General features: G+C 38.7%; 2 protein-coding genes across 3 annotated transcripts in view; one reads left to right on the top strand and one right to left on the bottom strand.

Moving 5' to 3' along the window:
• Positions 1–8,519, top strand: part of LOC111566772 (protein-glutamine gamma-glutamyltransferase 2-like) — a 58,005-nt gene extending 49,486 nt beyond the window's left edge. Inside the window, exons 14-17 of the mRNA XM_055010620.1 lie at positions 5,538–5,712; positions 5,828–5,991; positions 6,500–6,633; positions 6,993–8,519. Of these exons, the coding sequence (XP_054866595.1) occupies positions 5,538–5,712; positions 5,828–5,991; positions 6,500–6,633; positions 6,993–7,137 (618 nt within the window). The 3' untranslated portion in view covers positions 7,138–8,519. The remainder of the gene's footprint in view (positions 1–5,537; positions 5,713–5,827; positions 5,992–6,499; positions 6,634–6,992) is intronic.
• Positions 8,520–9,551: 1,032 nt separating this feature from the next.
• On the bottom strand, positions 9,552–23,805 carry ccndbp1 (cyclin D-type binding-protein 1). 2 transcript variants are annotated; one of them, XM_023267642.3, is made up of 11 exons: positions 23,645–23,805; positions 22,519–22,578; positions 21,971–22,050; positions 20,780–20,861; positions 20,423–20,519; positions 19,552–19,625; positions 15,602–15,678; positions 13,902–14,161; positions 12,651–12,711; positions 11,258–11,304; positions 9,552–10,926 (listed from the first exon to the last, which is right to left on the bottom strand). In XM_023267642.3, exons 1-11 carry the CDS (start codon positions 23,730–23,732, stop codon positions 10,818–10,820), a joined length of 1,035 nt encoding a protein of 344 aa, XP_023123410.1. In that variant the 5' UTR covers positions 23,733–23,805; the 3' UTR covers positions 9,552–10,817. The 2 variants fall into 2 exon arrangements, with proteins under 2 accessions (XP_023123410.1, XP_035802725.1); XM_035946832.2 differs by lacking the exon at positions 12,651–12,711.
• Positions 23,806–24,186: the final 381 nt, after the last annotated feature.

Raw genomic sequence — 24,186 nt, 5'->3', positions numbered from 1 at the left:
TAACTAGCCGCAAAGAGGCTTACAACAGTCTGATCAATCAGATGGCAGTCCTCAACCCAGACAGTTGGGTGCAAGACAATCCTCACTATGGAGAAGAGGAAGTCAAAGGTTTATGTGATGTCCTAAGCATTAATGACAAGGAGGCACATATTTGATTCATTGAATACAAAGCAAGTGGTGGCAGAAGCATCCCTGACAAGTTGAAGAAGTTGTTCACAGCAGTGAACACCCTCTCTGCAAGTAATGCAGATTGTGAGCGTGGTTTCAGCACAATGAACAACATCCTGACTGAATACAGAGGACGTCTGACAACAGTGAATGCATCCAATCTATTGCTCATTAGTTCTGTGGGCCCCCCCTGCAAGAAATGGGATCCACTGCCCTATGTGAAAACTTGGCTGGGGAAAGGCAGAAGAGCAGCTCATGCAACAAGTGGCATGGCACGCAATGACCCTACAGAAGATGACTATTTTAGCCCACTTTGGGATATGTTGTAAGCTTCAGATTATTTTAAGTATGTTGTTCTTTTTCAAGTTAGTTCTGCCATTCACAGTTTATATATTTTCATGTTGTTTACATTGTTGCATTGTTGCACTACAAATAAAAGCCTGTTTACATAACTGACTAGACTTTTTAAATCAATAAATGTATTTGATGAATTAAAATTAAAATTAAAAAAAAAATATAATATATATATATATATATATATATATATATATATATATATATATATATATATATATATATATATATATATATATCATGATTTTTCAATTTATCTACAGTACCAGCAAAAAAAAAATCTACTTTCACCCCTGATCCAATCCCTTGAGTTCCATTCGCATTATGTGTGTGGAAATGCTCTTACTTTCACTATTAAACATAGCCGTGAATTCAGCTGTTGATTTCCTTGGTCATCCAAGAGTTTGTCCCGACCATATTTACTCCTCGAAGATGATGGTTCACCACTAGCCTTCAGGTTTTAATAATGCATTGGACTGTTGTTAACCTGATTTTAGTAGTTTCAGCTCCTTAGTTGTATTCTTTGCATGATGCAGGCCAATCATTTGACTCTTCTGAGACAGATTGACATCCTTGACCACAGGCTATGTCTCCCAACATGGTTGTTTAAGAAATGAGAAGCTCCTCACTGCATCAGCTAGGGTTAAATAGGTTGTTGCAGCTGAAACGTATTCATCACTGCAGTAATTATCCAATGGAAGGCTTTTACCTATTTGCTTAGTTAAATCCAAGAAGCGACTTTTTTTTGGACAGGCAGTGTATGACTGCAAATCAACACAGTAAGACAAGATTGACCTACATTAGTCCCCAAGAAAATTCTTTGACAGAAATTGCTCACAAAAGACAAAATTAAAGTGATATGAAAAAAATGCAGTTCCTAATAGAAAAAGCAGCAGAATATGAATACTACAATTGCTAAAAAGAAAACTAAGTAAGCTGAAATAAAACTCGTGCAAAAGTAAATGGCAAAGATCTGTTCATTAGAAAAATAAAAATTGGGAAGGCAGTTTGCTTCTATAGGTACACATTTTTTAGGACACAAGACTTCTTTAACAAACATTTCTTCCATTAGTTTTTTTCATTTACATTTTTATTGGAAGATATGAGACAATAACAAAGCTTATTTGACATTTGATGTTTCTACACCTTACGAGGTGTTTATAAAATCTTATAGGAGGAGCGCGATTCTTAAGCTGCCATCAGGCTCGAGACCGGAACCCTCTTCCGTTAGTTTTTGAGTCTAAATATGAATTAATGCTGCAAACAGCATAGAATGGGTCATCTCACACCCACACACGTTGGAACGTGGTGCACATTAAGGTGTGGCGTGCGTTGGGGTGTGACACAAAGTGACGGTGTTGAGACATAGCTGACCAATTTCGGGGATTATATCACAAAGTTTTTAGATGTGGTATGTGTGGACATACAGCATTTTCAGAGTTACAGTGTGCGTTAAAAGGAGGCAAAATGACACAGACAAGTCTTAGAAATATAGTAAAGCTCAACTTGGTGTTTAAAAATTAGGGCAAAATAGATTGAAATCAGTGTAAAGAGGTTGAAACATATTCAGAACCAATAAAATGAGTAAAATATACTTGGAGTCAGTTTAAATAGGCTGAAAAATAGTCCTAGCCAACAGAAAGAGGATAAGACATACCAGGAAGCAGTTTGTAAAAGTTGAAAAGCACTGGGAGCCAATGTAAAGATTCAGAATTAACTGGGAGCCAGTGTAGAGAGGATAAAAGAATAATGAACAGGAATATGGGCAACAGGCTAGCAGTAGTACATCAAAGTGTAAAACATGTAATTTACTCTCCAGAAGGTGGCGCTATGATTGTGAGTGGATATTGGCATATGGATGTCATCAGGCAATCTGTCATGAGGCAGATTGCAGCATATACAGGGGATTTCCACAGCACTTCTTCTTTCATGGCCAAGCATCAAAGTTCAGTGGGCCACCATGGCCACGCCTTTTGCCTGATGCGGACAATTTTCACAACTTTTCAACCTTAGTGCATGTTGTATAAACTGGTCAAATTTGAGGTCTTTTGGAGTCATCGCCTGTGATGAATTATTCACTGAAAATGACCAAAAACACCCAAAATCTGACTTTAAGTCAAAATGATGGACTTCCTGTTGGGTTTAGGGTATGGGTCCAAGAGACTTTTTTGTTTGAACTGATGTGCTACATATGCATACCAAATTTCGTAGACATAGGTTAAACCTCCTGTGCAGAGAGTATTTATTAAAATGCTGCAGGGGGCGCTATGGCACATGATGTGAATGTATTTTGGAATCTGGATGTGATCACAGCAGGACTGTGACTAAACATGTAAAGTTTGAGACAGATTGGAGCATGCAGAGGATAGTTACACAGCAGCTGATGTTTCATGGCAAAGGATCAAAACTCTGGAGGTTACCATGGCCACGCCCTCAGACTTTTGCAGAAGATTTTGATAACTTTTGATCACTAATACCTGCTGGCCAAACTTGAGGTATCTTGGAGTTACCCTGGAAGAGTGTATAGCTCTTGAAAATGGCAAAAAATATCCAAAATCTCTCACATAATTCAAAATGGCAGACTTCCTGTTGGGTTTAGGGTGTGACTCCAAGGGGCTTTTTTGTGCATGCTGACACCCTACATATGGCTCCCAAATTTTGTGGACTTAGGTTAAACATGCTGTAGGGGCTATTTGTTAAAAATACTGCAGGGGACGCTATAGCACATGCAGTGCCAAGATGCATACAGTGTCCTTCCTTGGGTCGATTGTAATATGTGGGGTAATTTTGGTGAAGTTTTGAGTATTCTTAACCTGTCAAAAAATACTTGCCAGACTGGGCTTGGTGTCCAGCATGTGACGTTTGGGACAGACAGGATTATGAGCAGCTGAGATACAAACAGTTCAGTAGTCATGGCGAGACATCGAAATTTGTCGCGCCGCCACAGACACACCTTTTGAGGACAAATCACCATTTTCTTTATAATAATAATAATAATAATAATAATAATAATAATAATAATAATAATAATAACAATAATAACAATAATAATAATAATAATAATAATAATAATAATAATAATAAATTTTATTTATAAAGCGCTTTTCCAAAAACTCAAAGACGCTGTACATAAAATACAATAAGATAAAACAAAACAGTTAATTAAAATCAGTAGATAGTAAAACAAGTTCAAGATAAAATACAGAATCACTTAAGGAAAGCAGATCTAAAAAGGTGAGTCTTTAAAAGGGATTTAAATGTGGTGAGGTTGGTGCAGTCACGGAGGGCATGGGGGAGTGAGTTCCAGAGTGTGGGGGCGGCGATGGCGAAGGCTCTGTCCCCCCAATGTCGCCGGCTGGTCCTGTGCGGGATGGAGAGGAGGTTTGTGTGGGAGGAACGGAGATTCCTGGGGGGGGTGTAGGGGAGGAGCAAATCGGTAAGGTAAGACGGGGCAAGATTATGGATGGACTTGAAGGTGAGGAGAAGCAGTTTGTACTGGATGCGGTGTGAAATGGGGAGCCAATGGAGGTTCCGCAGGACAGGGGTGATATGGTCGTGAGAACAGGTTCGGGTGAGGAGTCGGGCAGCAGAGTTTTGAATGAGTTGAAGTTTATTGAGAACTTTGGAGGTGGAGCCGAAGAGAATGCTATTGCAGTAGTCAAGGCGGGAAGTGACGAAGGCATGAATGAGGGTTTCAGCGGCTGAGAAGGAGAGGAAGGGGCGGAGATGGGCGATGTTGCGGAGATGGAAATAGGCATTTTTGGTGATCTGATTAATGTGGGGTTCAAAAGTGAGGTTGCTGTCAAATATCACACCGAGGTTGCGGATGTGAGCAGAAGGAGTTAGGGTGGTGTTATCAATGGTAATGGGGGAGTGGGGAAATGGTGTGAGTGATTTAGGTCCAATAAAGATGAGCTCAGTCTTGTCGCAGTTTAGCAGGAGAAAATTTTTCCTCATCCAGGATTTAATGTCGGCCAGGCAGCTGGAGAGAGAGGGGAGGGTGGTGGTGGCGGTGGTGTTGGTGGAGATGTAGAGTTGGATATCGTCGGCGTAGCAAAGGAAGTGTAGGTTGTGGCGGCGGATGATGTTGCCGAGGGGGAGGAGGTACAGGATAAAGAGGAGGGGGCCAAGGACTGATCCTTGAGGGACACCATGGGACAGGGGGGCGGTGGGGGATGTGCAGTTGTTGACCTTGATGAATTGTTGTCGATTAGTGAGATATCATGTGAACCAGGTGAGGGCGGTGCCGGTGATGTTAATGGAGGATTGAAGGCGGGACAGGAGGATGGAGTGATTGATTGTGTCAAATGCTGCAGAGAGGTCGAGAAGAATGAGGATGGTGAATGAATCATGAATCTATGAATCATCATCAATGTCTTTAGGTTTATGTCACCACATTTGAGATGAATGTGGGCAACAGCCTAACAACAGCACATCAAAGTGTAAAAAATGACATTTCCTGTTGTCAGCAGGTGGCGCTATGACTGTGAACGTATTTCATCATATGGATGTGATCAGGGCAGGACTCTGACCAGACATGTAAAGTTTCAGGCAGGAGATTTTCCAAGCACGTCCAGCTGGGAGGAGACCCCGGGCTAGACCCAGAATCTGCTGGAGTAATTTTGTGTCTCATCTGACCTGGGAATGCCTCGGGATCCCCCAGGAAGAGCTGGAAAGCGTTGCTGGTGGGAGAGACATCTGGAATGACCTGCTTCGTCTGCTCCTTCCGCGACCAGATCTTGGATAAGCGGAATGGATGGATGAATATTTATTTGACTCAGATGATCTCTCGTCTGAGCTATGTTGGCAGAACAGCAGAATAACAATAGTCCTTGGTATAAAAAAATTATGTCCTTGATTGCCTCAAATGTTTTTGTTGGAACTCAGCTGGTTAGAACCAAACAAAGCAGATTTCCCACTTTGTCCATCAGCTGTTCTTCTGCAGAGGCTGGATCTGACTGATATCCCTACATGTCAGACTCATGTCTCATTGTCCTCGTTGTGTGTTGCTGCAGGTGTCCAGGCCGATCAACGGAAAGGATGTGAACCTGAACCTGGTGCTGAAGAGTAAGAGCAGTGATGCCAGACCACTGTCCATCCACATCTCCGTCCAGGCCATGAACCACAACGGCAGACCAACTGGGAAAATCCTGGCCGAGGACAAGGAGGAGACGCTGCTGCCTGGGAAAGGTGACTCATCTTCTGGAGAAATGTTGGCTTTTAGAAGCAAACATCTCAGAGTGTGGCCTAAACTATCTGCATGTCTAGATTCAGTGAATCTTCATCACTTCCCTGTCTCCTCCAGCTCTGTCTGTCCCCATCCTGGTCCCGTTCTTGACCTACCATAAACCCATGGTGGAGAGTGAGAGCATGAAGATTTCAGTCGTGATCACAGACAAAAATAACGGAGACCACAAATACCTGGCTACGCATGATGTTGTGCTGCTGAACCCTCAACTCTCCATCACTGTCAGTGAAAACCTCCAGCTTTCTCTCCGTCTCTAAAATCATTTGTCAAACAGCTTTGTGCAAAGAAAATCTGCCACATTAGTTGAGTGATTTCATCCTTCTTAATAAAACTCAAAAGTACGTTTTACATGAGTCTATGAAGCTGTACATTGAGCTAAAAGCTAAAATTAGCATGCATACTTGCTCGCAATGACATACCAATAAATACATGGATAACTTTACCATCTTATAGTGTGTCATCCTGCAAAATCAGTTAATTAGCACCAAACACAAAGTACAGTAAAGGAAGCTTAGTATTTTCTGTGTATTTGACCTGATGCTGACACTAAATGAAAAGTCAGAGAATCACCAAAGTTATTACAGTTCATGAAATGTCTACTCTGTGGGTCATCGTGTTGTAAGGACTTGGTGCTTTCTTGTTTTTCTGAAGGCTCTCAGTAAAATTGCACATTCAGAAGTTTTCTAAATGGTTGCATTGGAATAAACTGTTTAAATGTGTGTGTTCCAGGCTCCTGCTCAGGCCAGCCTGAATACACTGAACAGTGGGGAAGTGGTTTTCATGAACCCTGTCAATGAAGTTCTGACAAACTGCACTCTGACACTTTCCGGAGGCGGCCTGTTCAAGGAGGAGTTTGAAAAGAAGTAAGAAATATTAATGTGATTTCATTTGCAAAGCAGATGAATGACACTGCCCGAATAAAACTGTCTAAAATGTTTGTTTAAACCACAAATTATCTGACCAAAGCCAACACAGTTATGACTTTGCAGGTTTGATTTTAACTTTCGATACTTCACATTTTGACATCTTCTGCTTTGGTTACATTTCAATAGATACCAAAAAAAGTACTAAACTTTGACAAACAACTGGCTGCAATACTGAGAACTTTTAATTGTCCATAATATACATAATGAATATGACACTCTGCAATGAAAATGTAGAGTTTACCCCCAAAGTAAAGCTAAACAAAACAGTTTCTTATAATTGTTTGTGTCACCTGCAGGATTCAAGATCTGAACCCGAACGACACGATGTCTATCAAGTTCGACTTTACTCCCTACAAGAAAGGAGAGAAGACTCTCACTGCCGACTTTGACTGTGACACCTTCAGGGACATCAAGGCCATCTGCACTGTCAACGTCGTCTAATAAATTCTCAAAATCACAGTTATGTGCTCAGAAATGAAATGGTAGAGGCAATTATTCAGTTTCTTCACAGTTATTTCCATGCAATGATATTTTTGTTGGATTTAGAGATCCACTGTTGTGAGATTTAAGATATGAGGGTCATTCGAGAACTGAAGGACATTTGGGCTTCAAAATTTTTGAAAAATAAACCTTCTGTTTTACAATTTTCTGCTACATATTCATCAATAATAGGTATAAACCATCAAAGGCCTGATTGGCTCAGCTTACATATCAATGGTACTATTTTTATTCTGTGTTTTGTTGTATGCTAACCCTAATCACAGTAACGGGGTTACTAATCCATGCTAATGTTAGCCTTTTCTCAGTAGAAGCTAGATATTTAGTTAGCTGTTACTGTTGACCAACAGGACAAACTTACTGATGGAAAACAGTAAAGAAAAAAGTAAAAATAATTTGTCTCATCCTGAAAATATGAGGTAGAGTGAGACACTCAATCAAGGCTGACAATGTTCTGAAAATATGAAAAATAGAAGAGGACATAGCTTTGCTCTACCCATTCTTTTGGACAACTGTTTGATGATGTTAATTCCAGTGTATCATGTGATTCACAGTTTACTTCTTCTTCTACCAGCTAAGAAGGTTATGCTAACAGGTTCCACGCATAATAATTATTTAAAATATTTTGTTGATTAAAAAAATTGTTCCCACAATTACAAGAGACATCAATGGAAAAAAAATCCAAAAGGAGATTTAAATTTCATTTTAACAGTTTTATTTGACATTCAATTTGGTCATCAGGAGGGTGGGACAAGAGAAAAATAACATTTTAGGGGAACTCCAGACTTATTTGGTGTTTTTAAAAATATACTTCAAACATTCTTGTCTGTTTTTTGTTTTGTTTTTTTTTTAGATTTGGTCTCAGGACAAGTAAATTTACACAACTGCATACTTTAGTATTTTGTTCACGGATTATTTGAAATTTGATGGGTGGGACGTAAAATGTCCAATTCTGGAATGACCCATATAGGGTTTGAATAGACATACCTTCCTGACATACATCTGTGCTGGTAGTATACTTGAAAAAAAAAGAAAGAAAAAAAAAAAAAAAAAAACAGCTTGCAAAAGGTCCAACAACTATAAACTTACAGCAGTGCATCAGTAGCATTGCATTTATTCTTAATGAGGGAATTAAAAGACAGAGAGAAATATTTCACTCAAATCTCAATAAAAGTCATGGTGGTTTCACAGCTAATCTGCTTGGTTTATTTAAAATGAACCTTGGTGTGGTGTTTTGGTGTGGAATCAACCACAGTAGCTTTCCATGTGATTTAAGTCTGATTGTAAAAGATAAACTACTATTAAAGCCACCACTTGATTGTGAACTGTTCCTAAAGTGATCTTAAGCTACCAAAAAGACTAAAACCTTTAAATCATTTTGTTAGTTCAACTCTTACAGTCAAGACAGTGTGCAGCACAAGGTTAGGGTTAGAGCTAACCCTAACCTTGGTGTCTTGTGTCAACAGTCATTTTTAGCTGACGGTTGCTGGTTGAAAGTGTGTGTTTGGGATGATTCCAAGGGTGTGTGTCAAAAAATTCAACTCAAAAATGAGGCATCTCGGGGGTTAATAACAATACACTTGACAATGAAACTAAAATCAATGGAGGAAGCGCAGAAGAGGGATTAATGATCACACGGGCCTCAATATTTAAGTTTGCTTATAAAAATTCTTTGTTTAAAAAAAACAAGCAAAAAGGCTATTTCTGTCTGTTTTACATGATTACATGTCACATTATTATTTAAATCATTATTTGAACCACTATAAAAGAAGCCAGTTGACCTTTTTTGCCATCGTTTTTACTTAATATGAAGTATTTACTTAATATTTGAGTGTACAGTGGGTCCTCCACTTAAATCAGAGATCCGTGCCTACGGCCCGACGTAAGTCAACTTTCACCGTAAGTCGGAACTCCACCAGAAGAGTCTGACTTACACTTGGGAGCCATAATGAAGGGCAAAGAGTTAGCGACTGTAGCACAGTCCAAGGTGGCGTACAACCAGTGAATGTAAACAAAGCCATCTCATAGCACTGCATGACGACGTATTCGTCCACTCTGCTTGCCAACTAGTTCCACGTAAGCCAGTTCCAACGTAATGATGAAACGGCATACGTCGTAAATCAATTACCCCTGTAGTATGAATACTATCCATTCACTGTTTGTTAAAAATCAAATGTGGCTAATCCATATTTAGTCTACTGGGAAGAGTAAGAGTGTACACATACTTTTTGGAAACCTATTCCTTTAAAGATTTCCATATCTGGATTGGAGAACGTGGGCATTTCTGTCATCTTATTGTGCTTGACGTTTTGCCTATTATTTAGGAGACATTGTATGGGACATAGAAAAACAGGAAGCAAAAGTTATCGTTTTATTCTACACAGAGCTCAACAAGCCATTTTATTTCACATTCTGTGTCTCTGTTTGATAGGAAAAACTGACATTTTATATTTAAGGTTTGGTATGAATGAATGAATGAATGACCAAAAGAACAAGATCGCGGATACAAGCGGCTGAAATGAGCTTCCTCCACAGGGTGGCTGGGCTCAACCTTAGAGATAGGATGAGAAGCTCGGACATCCAGAGGGAGCTCTGAGTAGAGCCGCTGCTCCTTCACGTTGAAAGGAGACAGATGAGGTGGTTTGGACATCTGATTCAGATGCCTCCAGGGAGACTTCCTTTGGAGGACGATCCAGAACTCGCTGGAGGGATTATATATCTCGTCTGGCCTGGGAACAACTCGGGATCCCCTAGGAAGAGCTGGGAAGGGTTGCTGGGCGAAGAGACGTCTGGAACGACCTGCTTCGTCTGCTACCTCCACGACCCGACCCCAGATAAACGGAAGAAAATGGATGGATGGATGGATGGATGGATGGATGGATGGATGGATGGATGGATGGATGGATGGATGGATGGATGGATGGATGGATGGGCAAACAGAAAAGCCGGCCAGTTAAAAAATTAGAGCAAAAACGTTCTTGCCGTGTTTATTTCCATTACATTTTGCTTCATAAAAGAGCAGATAAATCAGTACATCAGTGTGCCATATCCCTTGAGACAAGCCTGGTCCTGCTCACGGTAGATTTCAGGTTTTGCTTTTGGCATCACCTGCATGACAGGCAATCTGTTGTCTCCGACAGAAATATAGTTTTCTCCCGAGTTCTTGGCTGCTGCAAACATCAGTCACCACGCCGAGCTAACAGACGGAAAGGGGAGTTGGTGCCTTGTGTTCACCCTAAACATTATTTTGCTTTGTACACTGTAATATTCAACACCAGTTCTTTGAGACACGATATGCTAAATGATGAAATTCAGTTAGTCTTCATGACCCAACAATTTAATCAGGAGCGTTCGCTTGCTTTACTAAACCCCTTCGATAGGTTGTGACACAACAGTTTAAAAAACAAGTTGTGTGTTTGACAAGCAGTTGAGTGTTTTTATAACTGTAGCTACCAAACAAAATTAATGTATGCAGTTACATAATGACGCTTGTTATTGTGGAAGAGTTCATGTAAGTCCATGTGTTTATGTTTTTGTTGTACATTTTTGTGTTTTTGCACAAATTCACACTGCATTCATTCCTTACACCACCACATAAAAGCACTCCTCACTGCACAGAAACACTAGCTGTCCTGCTGAATGAGGTCTTTGGCTTTCTGCAGGTTGTGGTCGACGGCTCCCTCTAAGAACTGAACCCAGGTCAGCTCTGATTCGCCACACACATGACTGGACCTGGAGGGTCAGAGAGGAAGGGAACTTAAACATTTGAAATGTGGCATCTCTGAGCAAGCCATGTCGAGTTTCGCTCTAACCTGATAATATCCACTTGTTTCTCAAACATCCTCCAACACACCCAAAAACTTCCCCTGAGGAAAACTGGCGTTCTTGGTTCCTAAGAAAATTTCTCAGCCCTGGGATTTTTTTTTTAATCACTAATCCACTTTCCCACAACACTGAAACTCCTTCAAGATTTGTCGCACTTTAGGCATCATTCAAGTGGATTTTTACATGTTTTACACTAGTTACGGCTACAATTAATACAGCAGATGTAACCAATCCTCACCTGATAATCTCCAGAAATTTCTTTAAAAGTGCTGCCAGTTTAGATACCTGCAGAGAAAGACATGTTCATTATTATTTTGTTGTTTAGTTTTTAAATTCACGTCTTTGCAAATGTGGAGAATACATAATTAGGTGAGACCATTTAAGAAACCCTAAAGCAATAAACTGTTTTGAAGGTGGCAAATAAAGCTGTTTCTTAAAGCAGACTGAGACACGCAATAGCTGCCTGGTTCTGTTCTGACGCAACACAAACAATCACAACTTTGTCTATCAAAACTGCACCATCCCATCCTCAAGTAGGACCATTTTAGCTTCAACCTAAGTTTGGACACTTTAGCTGCACTTATCTGAAAATCAGAGACCTACAGATGGCTGCTGCCGATTCTAATCAACACATCATAGATGAAGCAATGCAACAGCTGTAAAAAACTGCTTTCTACTGATGGAAAATGTCCAAGTAAAACTGTTGACTTTGTATTATGTGAATTAATCCCTTCAAAGAGCCATAAATCCCAACTCTAAATTCTTTATAAGGACAATTAAGGTCAAATTATGTAATTTTTGTGTACATAATAAGTCCAGTCCCGCCACTTTCCATGCCAGTACAAATGACTGCAGGAAAACTATCAGGCCTGAGAACAGCACGACAGCTTAATTAACGAGTTATTAGTTAATTAAACTGTAATCCAAGTCAGCTATTTAACAGTTCTGGACTTACTTAAAAGAAAGGATATACAATTATAACAAAACACTTTTAGATTTTATCAAAATCAAAATACAAAAAAAGACCTGTGAACACTTTCCTCACATTCTGAATCAAAGTCGGTTTTTGGGTGTTTTTTTTTCTTCGCTCCTGTGACTTTTTTAACCTGGACTCATGTTTCACTGTAATATGAAGTTCTGCATCTCTTTGGAACAGCAAAACCACGACTAGAAGTACAGGAACCTTTCTGCACACTATAATAAAGGGTCATAGTTAGTGCCTAAGTTATAATGATAAAAATCATCAAAAAAAGTTTAATTTTTCAATTTATTTTACAAAAACATGCAATGCTTTCCCAAAAGCTCACAGTAGTTGCCAAAACTGGAAAAAATCTGGTTAGTGTAAACTGTTTTTTAATAAGACATGTAGAATAAAGTGATTTTTTCCTTTCCTTTTTCCAACACAACCGAAAATCCCACATTTGTTAAAGGACCACTATGAAGTTGAAAACCTGATGATTCTTTCTGGGTTTTACAGTTTCTTGCCTATAAATAGTATCATTTTGGTGATTTTTTTGTAATGATAACATGCTTTTCAAAGATGTAGGCGGCTTCTGGGATTCAGAAGAATAATCTCAACTCTCTAATTGTGTTTTATTAGCAGCCATGGTATGTGTGGGCGTGTGTCTTACATTGTTTTCTACTCCACTGTAGTCCATGGGCGGATACAGGCAGAGGGCCAGATCATCAACGCTGAAGAGAACAGACAGCAGCAAAGAGAGATTTGACTACATGTCTGATGCTTAATTTTAAAGACCCTTCAACAAAAACAGTATATACAACAAAATAAAGAAAAAAAAGGCAAATTGGTGCATCAAGGAAGCAACTGTTCCTGAGGCCTGCTTAGGTTTTCAACTGTTTGCAATGGGAGCGCCACAAGCTAAAAATGATATCAGCATGAGAGTTTAGGGATCGAGAAGGGGGGATATCAATTAAGAGGACTTCAAAATTAACTAAATCTGTACAAATAGAAAAAGATTCTGCATTTCGTTCTGTGGGGTAAGACTCTGGGACAGTCTGGGTGAGGAGATCAAGCAAAGTCCAACAATGCAGCAGTTTAAAACAAACTATAAAGAGAATGTTTTCACAGGATACAGGGATGAAGTGGGGGTGCGCACAGGCTACTGTTATTAATGAAATATTTCTTTAATGATTGGATTTCTATATTTATTAATCCATATTATTAGTTGGGTCTTTTCTCTCCGCTGTGTTTTGCTTTCATTAGGTCCTTTAGTCTTTGTCCTTTTTTGTAACTGTAGATGGACATAAAACATTATATATGTATTACTCCGTCAGGGAACACAGTGGAGTTATGTGACAGTCAGCGTTGGTTTGTCTGTCCATCTGTCTGTTCGCAACACTACTCAAAAACAGACAAACGGATTTTGATAAAATTTTAAGGGAAGGTCAGAAATGACACAAGGACCAAGTGATTAGATTTTGGCAGTGATGCAGCTTATAGTCTGGATCCACAGATAAAGATTTCTGTATCATTGCGAGATAGCGGCACGGCGTCACTGTAACTATGACAACAAGTGACATACGTCAGCTGCCTGCTAATGATCACATGATTGTAACTCTACAAATCCACTGCTGTGGACTTATCCATCTGAAATCATACAAGGAATAATTGATTAAATTGTGGGTGTGTGTCCGAGTCCCATCAATTCCTGCCACCCGTTACATATTTAGCTCATGCGATTTGGTATCTGTCAGGTTCAATGTCTCTTTTGTAACAGAAAGCCAAATGCAATCATTCCTTTTCTGCAAAACAAATCTACCCATGGATATAAATAAAGTAACCTTGAACCTAATTCCATTTGCCTAAACCACTTCTACAAGGGCAGCATAAGCTACAACAGTGTCTCTATGTGTTTTCTTACCCAGGGCTGATTTCCTTGCTGATGTCGGCCAAGTCATCAAGCTGAGCCACATTCTGGGGTGAGCCTGAGTCGCCGTTAGCTTTGACGGCCGACGTCAGTTTCCTCAGACACGCCGTCGATGCTTTCATCAGCCCTTGACACGGAGCAATCACTCGGCGGTCCTGTTCTGACCAGTACATGTCCTGGTTGCCCCGAGGATTCTCCTCTTCCTGGTCATCATCAAGTACGTCGTTGAATGGATCCTCAGCCTCAGATAATGCCTGTGGGTGTTCAACAAGCAGCGTTAGGACTTCACAGGTCGCACATAGGAAAAGAAAAAGCTGAAAAATTATTGACAAGGCTGCTACTGATGATAAGCGTCAATAGTGGTTAACATGTGGTGATATTTTAGTTTTTCATGTTGTTGACGAATCCTTTCATCATCATCAGTCGTTCAGGATCGGACTCACACACTTAAAGGTTATTCTAACTCGCTGCTTCAAAAGACGAGAGAGCACCGTCCATTAACCCAACTATTATTTATATACCACTTAATCCTCATGAATCCAAACATTTCCAAATTACTTAAGATGTGTCCAAATGATACAAAATATGTTCTAAATGACCTAAATGTATCCAAAATTACACAAAAGCTGTCCAAAATGACAAACTTAAGCAAAATTACTTAAAACTTGTTTAGTGAGCCTGGAGTCCACCCCAGCTGACTTAAGGTGAAGGCAGGGGACACCTGGACAGGTCGCCAGTCTACCACTGGACTACACATAGAAACAAACAATCACACTCGCATTCACACCTAAGGACAATTTAGAGTCACCACTTAACCTCAGCGTGTTTTTGGACTGTGGGAGGAAGCCGGAGTACGCATGTACGAAAATCCACGCATGCACAGGGAGAACATGCAAACTCCATGTAGAAAGATCCTATGCTGGGATGTGAAACGGGAATCTTCTGGCTGTGAGCTGTGAGTCTCTTGCATGCTGAACTCTTTATACATGCTTATATTCTTATTAAACAGAACAAAGCTATCAGATAGCACATTAAGAGGTAGGGTAGCAGATTGGCTGCGATTTAAAAATGTCATCATTGACACTATAATCGTTAAATGACATAAACACAGTAACACATTCCATCAAGTTGATCCACAACATCAAGTATAGCACATGTGGGTGGCTCTTGAAAGACACCGGTGGAGAAGTGGGTTGATCCTGAAAGCTGAACAACCTCAAATCCTTGAGGTTGAAATGTTTTATGCAACATGCTAACCACCGAGCCACTGTGCAGCTCCTAGAGAGCACCAATCTAGTATTAATCCATGACTGAAAACATCCAGGATTACATCCTGTTGGGGGAACAAATCTAATTCAAATCTGCAATATCTACCTTTTTTTTTAAGGAAATCAATGAAGCAAAAAAGCCCAAACATACAGTCAGAGTGACATATGGTTGTTTTTTTTCAATGTACTGCACATTTTTTGAAGATAATTCATGAACAAAAAAAACTGGAAAGTACTGAGATGTGATCTCACGTTGTTTTGATTGTTTAATGGGATTTACTGCAGATTGGTTAGAAGCAATCATTTTTCTGTACTGATAATGTTGATTTTATCAAGACAACAGATGGATAGAGAGGACACTGGGAGACTCATGAAAATATGCTTCGACAACTATAAAGATCTGTGTGTTCTCTTTCGTGTGTTTACCTGTTCGATTTCCTCTATGGCGTCTTTAACAACTGCAATCTGAGAGGACAGAACCACCAGCACTGCTGCCTTATTATCTGTGGAACACACGTGTTTTTAATCAATAATAATAGCAATAATCTTGCAAAACTTCAAGCCAAAATATAAGAAATATGTTCTAAAGGCAAACACTTTTGTTCTTTATCGTATCTCTGTACAAAATAAACAAACACTTGATCAGACTGATAACTCCGATTGAGATATAGCAAGAAGTCGACACAACAACACCTAAACACATATTTTCTGTCATTTTTTGTCTTTGTTCATGTGAGGTGAGGGTCTGCACAGAAAGACTGCACATGAAAACCATTTTCATCGGTCATTGCACTAATTACGATGGTGATATTTTGCATAAATACTCCATAAAATATATAACACAGAAAGTACTGCTCTATTGCAAATCCCCAGAACCAAGGATGGTGGAACTTCTGTTCTTCAAACAGTCCAAAAACTTGGAGCAATTCAGTTTAAAATTATAAGTGAACATTTAAAAGTATCAAACATTTACATTTGAGAAGCAAGAATTATGTAATATTTTGATTTTGCCTTGATAACAGACAAAGAGGGGACTTCACAAGTCTGTCAAGCGTTTTTTTTTTGTTTTTTTTTTTGACTGTGCAGGATTGCAGAAATGATTTGTGATGATTACAAAGTGTCACTAGTGGTAATAAAACCTCTATCAAGTCCACACTAAGGCATTCATCTAAAAGGTTCACCTCCATAATAAAAAGCAAACATGTCTTTGAGATTTGATGCAGGCATCAGCTGTTCTACTGGGTTTACGAACAAGCAGGAAGTCACCATAATTTATACAATTCAAAAATTTTAAACTGTAAAATTAAAATGATTTGATGCTTTAGAAAAGTAGATGAAAACAATCTTTAAGATGGCGTCAAGTTGACAATGCACCCTGCAAATATAATGCTGATTTTATGCCCAGAGGATGCACTTAAAGCTACATTTGGTGGCGAATAAAAGCCTCTGTTCATTATTTTAACAATACGTTTTAAATTTAGATTTCAAAATGGGCGACGTCTTCTTTCAGTGGAGGTTCTTCCCCACAAGGAGAGACGATAGATCGTAAAATCAAGATTTAAACCTGTCAAATTACTGGGTGGTTACACGAGTAGGCCTACTGCAGGTACAAAAATGTCTGGCAGTGTGTGTTTCTGCCAAACACAGCTGATCACAAGTCTAAACGTATTTAGCTCTGGAAAGAAGCCAGTCTATTTTTTAAAACCATGCACAGCCAGTCTGCATACTGTTGCTGAGAACAGTTTGTCTCCTTTATTTGACCTATATAATTAGCAGTGCACTTAAAAAATAGAACACCCTGGAAAACTTTCAAGCACTTTACTTCTTACATAACAGATGAAAATTATTAAACTTTTTCACATTGTTCTAATTATCTGAGGTGAACTAATGAAGCTACTTGTTCTTCCTACCTGCATCTTACTCCCTGTACTTGTTCTATAACTTAGCATCATCATACATGACCGTTAAAAAGTTTCAGGTCACCTTTTTTTTTTCAATGAAAATAACAATAAATGAATCAGAAATCCAGTCTACACATTGTTAATGTGGTAAATGACTATTCTAGCTGGAAATGGCTGATTTTTAATGGAATATCTCCATAGAGGTACAGAGGAACATTTCCAGCAACCATCACTCCTGTGTTCTAATGCTACATTGTGTTAGCTAATGGTGTTGAAAGGCTAATTGATGATTAGAAAACCCTTGTGCAGTTATGTTAGCACATGAATAAAAGTGTGAGTTTTTAATGGAAAATGTGAAATTGTCTGGGTGACCCCAAACTTTTGAATGGTAGTGTAGGTTTCCCAGAAAGTATGTTTACACTCTTATTCCCAACAGAATAAACCTGGATCAGCCACGTTGGATTTTTAACAAACAGCAAATAAATAGTATTCATATTAAACTGTTGAATTTAAGTTAAAATGGTGGCAAAAAGGGCAACTGGCTCCTTTTAAAGTGTTTTAAATTATGAAGTATAAAATAATGTGATCTGTAATCATGCAAAACTGAGACAGAGACAGAAATAGCCTTTTGTTTCTGTTCGTTTTTTTCACAAAAAGAGAAAATTTTTAGAAGCAAACTGTTACATATCAAGGCCCGTGTGATCATTAATCTCTCTTTTGCTCTTTCTCCATTGATTTTAGTTTCATTGTCGACTGTTTGTATTGTTATTAACCCCTGAGATACCTCTCTTTTTAAGTTGTATTTTTTTGACACACACCCTCGGAGTCATCCAAACACACACTTTCAACCAGCAACCATCAGTTAGAAATGATTCAAACGTGACAGAAATTAAACGGACAAACATTACGTCATATTATACTCGGCAGTACTGTTACAACGCAGGACATCTGACACTGATATGTTAACACATGAATAAAACATGAAATTGTCTGGGTGATGCCAAACTTTTGAACGGTTGTGTATATCGGTTATAATTTTTTTTTTTTCATGTTCTAGCTAAACACTCTTACATTTAGGCCATTACTTTCTGGGTGTGCCTGATGTCAGTTTGTCTTGTCCCGATTAGCACTGTACATTTGTTATTTACCATCCTTAAGAGTAACTGGGTGGTTTGGTTTGCATCGGTTCAGTTCATCCACGTACTACTTGCAATAATCTCTTCCTTGTTTATGTCACTCTGACACACTTAGGGTGAGGTAAGGCTAAACAAGTCATCGCTTTCAAAATGGAAATCCCAATTTGCAAACAATGCAAACGAGAATAGTGTCAATTTAAGGTTTAGTTGTTAAACCATACCATTAATGCTGTAACTGAATTTTACGTAATTTGGGCAGGTTAAAATTCGATCCCAGTAACTGCCCAGTTGCTCAGCGATCACTAAACTGATCTAAGCCCTGTTTATTTAACAGCCACACCTCACACATTGTTCATGTCTTACTAAGGGTTTAAACTGTCTTGTTTCCCTGTGTGACACTTCTGATGGTATCTCATGTGACTTTAAAAAATTACATCACAAAACCCAATTTGTTATTTTCCACAAATGGTTCAGCCCAACTCACCAAATCGCTGAGGGTCAACATGCAGCATTAAAGTTTGTGTCTGTGAGGCCACTACACTACAATGGCAAAAACACGCATGTATGGAATATGTACAGTGCCATAGAAAGTATTTGCTCTTTCTTTTAAAAATCTTCCCGATGGCAGCTTGGATAAAAGCCTGGTTGTGTGCAAATTGTGCAACAAAGAGTTTTCTGATCACTGCAGCACTTCAAGCCGACGGTATCACCTCAATGGAAAACACGTTGCTGTTAGCACCAAAGCTAACGTTAGCTACGATTGTCCTGGTACCGGCAAACGATGTAGCCATCCCATAATAGACCACTTTAGAAGACACTGAAAGTGCTTTAGTTTACAAAAAGTCTGAAGATATTGAACACAATTGCTGTAATTGCACTTTGAGTTTGCAGTAATCTGTGAATGTAGTAGACAGATGAAAAATGCAGATAAATATAAATGAAACAAACATTTTTGTGGTTTAAGTTCACATATATGTCTATTCATTGATTCCGTCGTCAACCAAGTTGAAGTGAAAAACTTTACTTATTGTGTCAAATATTGCTATTTGACAAAAATGTGATTAATTAATTCCAAAGCATCAACATTATTAGATTCTTTTTTGAATTGCACCACGAATTTGTATTACACGTGGACAAAAGGCCTGCTGGTTTGAAGAAAATAAAGTCTAAAGGTATAAGTATTTGGCACGAGCAAATAAAAAGTGTGGTTTGGCTTGTATGTGCAACATCACCACCTACAGGATCAATGCAAACACTACTGTTTCTAAAGCTAACACATGATTCTCAAGCTCTGAATTACAGTAAAAGTGTTGGTTCTGATCTTGATAAGTCAACTGACCTTGAGGCAGCTGACCAAACCGATCACAGGCTGACCACACTCCTCCAGTTGACGTCAGCTGTTCCTGGCTCAGACTGGAAGGAGAGAAGAGGGTGGAGGAAGGAGGAAGAGAATAAATGAAATGCACCCTACAGAACTACAATACTCCACCTGCCGACCCAAAAGCAATTACACTACCATTCAAGAGTTTGGGGTCACCCAGACAATTTCATGTTTTCCATGAAAACTCACTTTTATTCATGTGCTAACATAATTGCACAAGGGTTTTCTAATCATCAATTAGCCTTTCAACACCATTAGCTAACACAATGTAGCATTAGAACACAGGAGTGATGGTTGCTGGAAATGTTCCTCTGTACCCCTATGTAGATATTCCATTAAAAATCAGCCATTTCCAGCTAGAATAGTCATTTATCACATTAACAATGTCTAAACTGTATTTCTGATTCATTGCATGTTATCTTCATTGAAAAAAAAAAGATTTTCTTATAAAAATAAGAACATTTCAAAGTGACCCCAAACTTTTGAACAGTAGTGTAAATTCATAAAAACATGGTTTAACGTTTACTGTAGGTGCTGCATGATGTGCAAATCTCAGAGCAAAGTCATTTTAAGGAAAGCATGAACTAAATAAACTATGAACCTATCTTAATTCACGGACTAAGAATTGACCAAGTTACTGATTAACTGATGTGTCTTATAAAGCATACTAATCATTTACATGCAGTAAAGGTAAAAACTTGTGTAAACACTCAGCATGCCAACTAATTTAGACAAATTTGATGTTTGTGTCTTTACTGTATAGTGTTCTGCTGCGCCTGTGAAAGAGACCTCCTGTAAAACTCCATGTTTGTGTGATTGTTTTACTGACCTTTGCAGCGGTGAGCTCAGTATGACCTCCAGCAGCTGTGTGACTCCGTCCAGAACCTCGACTGTGGCGTCTCTGACCTGCCGACGCAGACTCACCCCTGAGACACGGAGAATAAACGACAGAAACACTTTTATGAAATTAAGTAACAATGATGGCACATCTGTTTTAACATCAAGTAATTGTTACTGTATGTACATTATATTTATCAATACTCAACTATTAAACCAAATCACACATTATTGAGTATAATCAGACTGAATGATCCAAATATATGGACGTAGAAATGTCATGTTCTTCTAAACAAGGCACAGCTAACGGGCTAATTCCAGGACTGTGCTGGTGGTTACACGGTGTTACCTTGGCTCTTAGGTAGCCAGTAATACACTGTAGACAGAGTCAGGACACTCTTTAGGATGGACTCTGACAACTTCTCTCCATCCTACAGTGGAGCGCAGGGAAAAGACAGAAAACACATACACAAACATTACAGTAAATTCTTGTATTATAGAGTAAGCCGTGTTCTTTTGCGAGTATCTGCAGCACCAGACAAAATATGAGCGCACTGATAAGGAAGCTTGTGACTCCTCCCTCCTCTTGGCAGCCAATGCTTTCCATCTGGAAGAAGATCTTTGATTTTCTCCACAGTTTACTTGTCAAAAAGCAAAACACATTCAGAAAGACGCCTATTCAGCGCCAGGATATAAAAGGTCACTCCTGCTAGCAGCTGTCATTTGAGTGGGTCTATCCATAAAGCATTTCTATCTTTTTTTGACAATTTTTTTTATTTAAACTACATGTTTTTATACATATTTATAGGGAGCTCAAAATGGACATGTGAAAACATAAACATGATAAACAAAAACAAATATACAATTCGGCAACACGACGAACTCGTGGCATCATCTAAACCCACAAAAGGAGGATGATTTCAAACTAAGTTTAAATTTAAGAGCAGCAAGGGGTTATGAAACGAAAAAGTACACAATCCAGACACAAATATTATTACATCTCCACTTGCAATTCAAATAAAAACATGTCCCCCAGGCTGTCAAATATGTAAAATCAAGTTAAATTAAAGGAAGCAATAACAGGAGCCCATAAATTCATGAAGGAACCTAACTTCAAATGGAGTTTTGCTGTTATTTTTTTCCATTAAATGCATTTTCTTTAATCTCTCTCTCTATTGGTGGAGGGTGGGAGGTAGTGGGCTGAATCAAGACGCAGTCATCATTTTCTTTGCCACCAGTAGCAGGATGTGTAACAGATATGCCTTTTTTTATCCATCGCGTCCTCTGGAATAGAACCGATTATACAGAATGATGGCTCAAGTGGCAAATCAACACTTAAAATTGATCTTATTTCCGCCTGAATCCCCTCCCAAAACAGTTTCAGTTTTGGACAGTCCCAAAATACGTGAGTATGGTTTGCCACAGTTTCTCCAGCATAAATTGTTGTTTCATTTCTATCTATCTTAAGTGACAACACTTCTCCGGAGCTGACTTTAATCAGTTTTCTTTCATGAGCTCAGCAAGGCGTCAATAATCTGACCTGTTGTGACGGCAGAGGGGGTTTGGAAAAGGCCAGGCTCAGCTTAGTGGCTTCCAGGGATACTGCCTTCACTGCCTGGTCTGAGGAAAACAGAGACAGGTACATTATATTTTAGTTCCATTAAATGATTGCGATTGTGTTTCTGCATGGAACAAAACAATGACAGGGATGAATCTGATATTTTAAAAGAAACTTATCGACATGCTAAAAGTATCTCCAAACTAAACAGTGAAGCCATGTGGACTGTCCCTGTGATAGCTTGGAACAGTCAATAATCCAACATAAGTGCTGCTAATTCCTGTTAAGGACAGCAGCATATGATAAAATGAGTTATCAAATAAAAACAAAACATTGCAGGCACAGAAAGTAGGACATCGTTTGATATTAAAAAAAATACCAACGTGTTTTGTTTTTTTTTTTAACTATGATTTTGTCACAGAACATCCACAGTAGCAAAATGGGAACGCTATACTGCTACTCATGGGATCTCAATTCAGGAGTCTAGAAAGTGAAAACATGGTCAGAGGAGGATGATCGCGATACTCAACTCAGAGTGCCCCAGAAGTTGGAGAGGTTAAACACTCCATCTGACTCGTTCGATTCTCCATCTGTGAGAGAAAAATTAAGATTTATTTAGAAACATTTTCCCACTTTCAGGTGAAATTTATGGCCATATTCAAAGCCAAAGCATGATATTGAACACCATTTTCTTCCATTTCTTACAGCAACGTCTCTTTTCTTATTACCAACGACAAAGAGCAAAAACAGTTCAATACTACTTTTGATAACTGACTTCTAATTATCAAGCCAGCTTCTAAAATGTGAGGATTCGCTGCTTGTCTTTGTTTTAAATTATTGTAATGCAGGCTTTTGGTCTGATGAAACCAGGCACTATCAAAAAAACAATTTAAAAAAAAAATGTTAAATTACACCAATAAAAGCTGATAGCTGTTTCTGGTAGCATTGCAATGGTTGTAAGGGCTTGACATATTTTAGTATTTTGACATTTTGGCAGTAGGTATTGTGGTAATGTTACATTACTCCAGTTGTATGTTTGTCTAGTGTCAAGTATCAATATTTGTGCTTTTTTTCTTGTTCCCAATTTGCAGCTGTGTCCTCTTATATTTCAGGGTGTATTGTACACTGATGAATAAAGCTTCTTCAGTTTACCATGGGTCTGCTTCATTGAAATATTCATGCATTGATATTTAATACACTAAAAGGTTGTCAAGTATTTTGGTTTAGAAAATTAACTGGGTGACAAAATATACTGTATTATACAGGGGTGTTTCTAATGTTGTATGACTCCCATTTAGAAGAATTAAAAATAGCTAGAATATAATACAACTGAATAGCACAAAAGAAACTTTAGTTTCCACAAGAAATTAACAATAAAACCTTAAAGAAAGCTGCTCAACAAGGGCGGAGCTAACCAAGTAGCAGGACGTAGTTAGGTATAAGTTAACTAATAAACTATCAAGTGATGTTAAATAAGTAAACAATAGAGTAAACATTGAGTAAATAAACAGGACTATAACAGTGTTTTGTTGAGTTTGTTAGCGGGTAATACTACATTAGAAAACAGTTATTGCTAATGTTAGCTCAGTTAGCTAGCTTGACACATGCTAGCATCTATACTGGTGGTTAACGATGGAGATAAAAAGTCGTATTTACCTTTGGCTCGGTCTCTGATACACTGGATGGAGTTCAGCAGGTTTCGTAAAGGAACAGACACGTTTCCACCAGAATTATCAGCACTCATGTCACCAAACTTGCGAACACTTCTAACTACGCAGCGTGTTGTGGAACCACGAGAGGACCGGAAGTTGATCTGCGGACGATAATAAAAGATGCACTGGTGCCTTCAGCGGGGAAACACGTTTGAAACTGGCGGTGACATCTTGTGGTGAAACTGCAGTCAATCAAGTTTAGTGCAAGTAAATCGCTAATTTAATAGTATATAATATATTATTTTTTATTTTATTGGTTTATTTTATCTGAAGATCGCCAAAAGAAGAGAGAAAAACAACATAACACACACAAACACAACAGACTATTCATGAACAGTTTACTTTAAACGTTAAATACCAAAAACAAATTCTTAATTTCCTAAGGCTTTCCTGCCATTCGTTTATCTATTTAGGCTATATTAAATGGTGTGTCTGATGGAGAGTTTTTACTGTTTTGCACCAGGACATTGTTAGGTCCACTGGTGA

The sequence above is a fragment of the Amphiprion ocellaris genome, chromosome 5, assembly GCF_022539595.1.
Source record: "Amphiprion ocellaris isolate individual 3 ecotype Okinawa chromosome 5, ASM2253959v1, whole genome shotgun sequence".
In the NCBI taxonomy this organism is placed as follows: domain Eukaryota; kingdom Metazoa; phylum Chordata; class Actinopteri; family Pomacentridae; genus Amphiprion; species Amphiprion ocellaris.
Note: the sequence above shows the minus strand (reverse complement) of the source record. Positions and strands in the feature narration are given on the sequence as shown.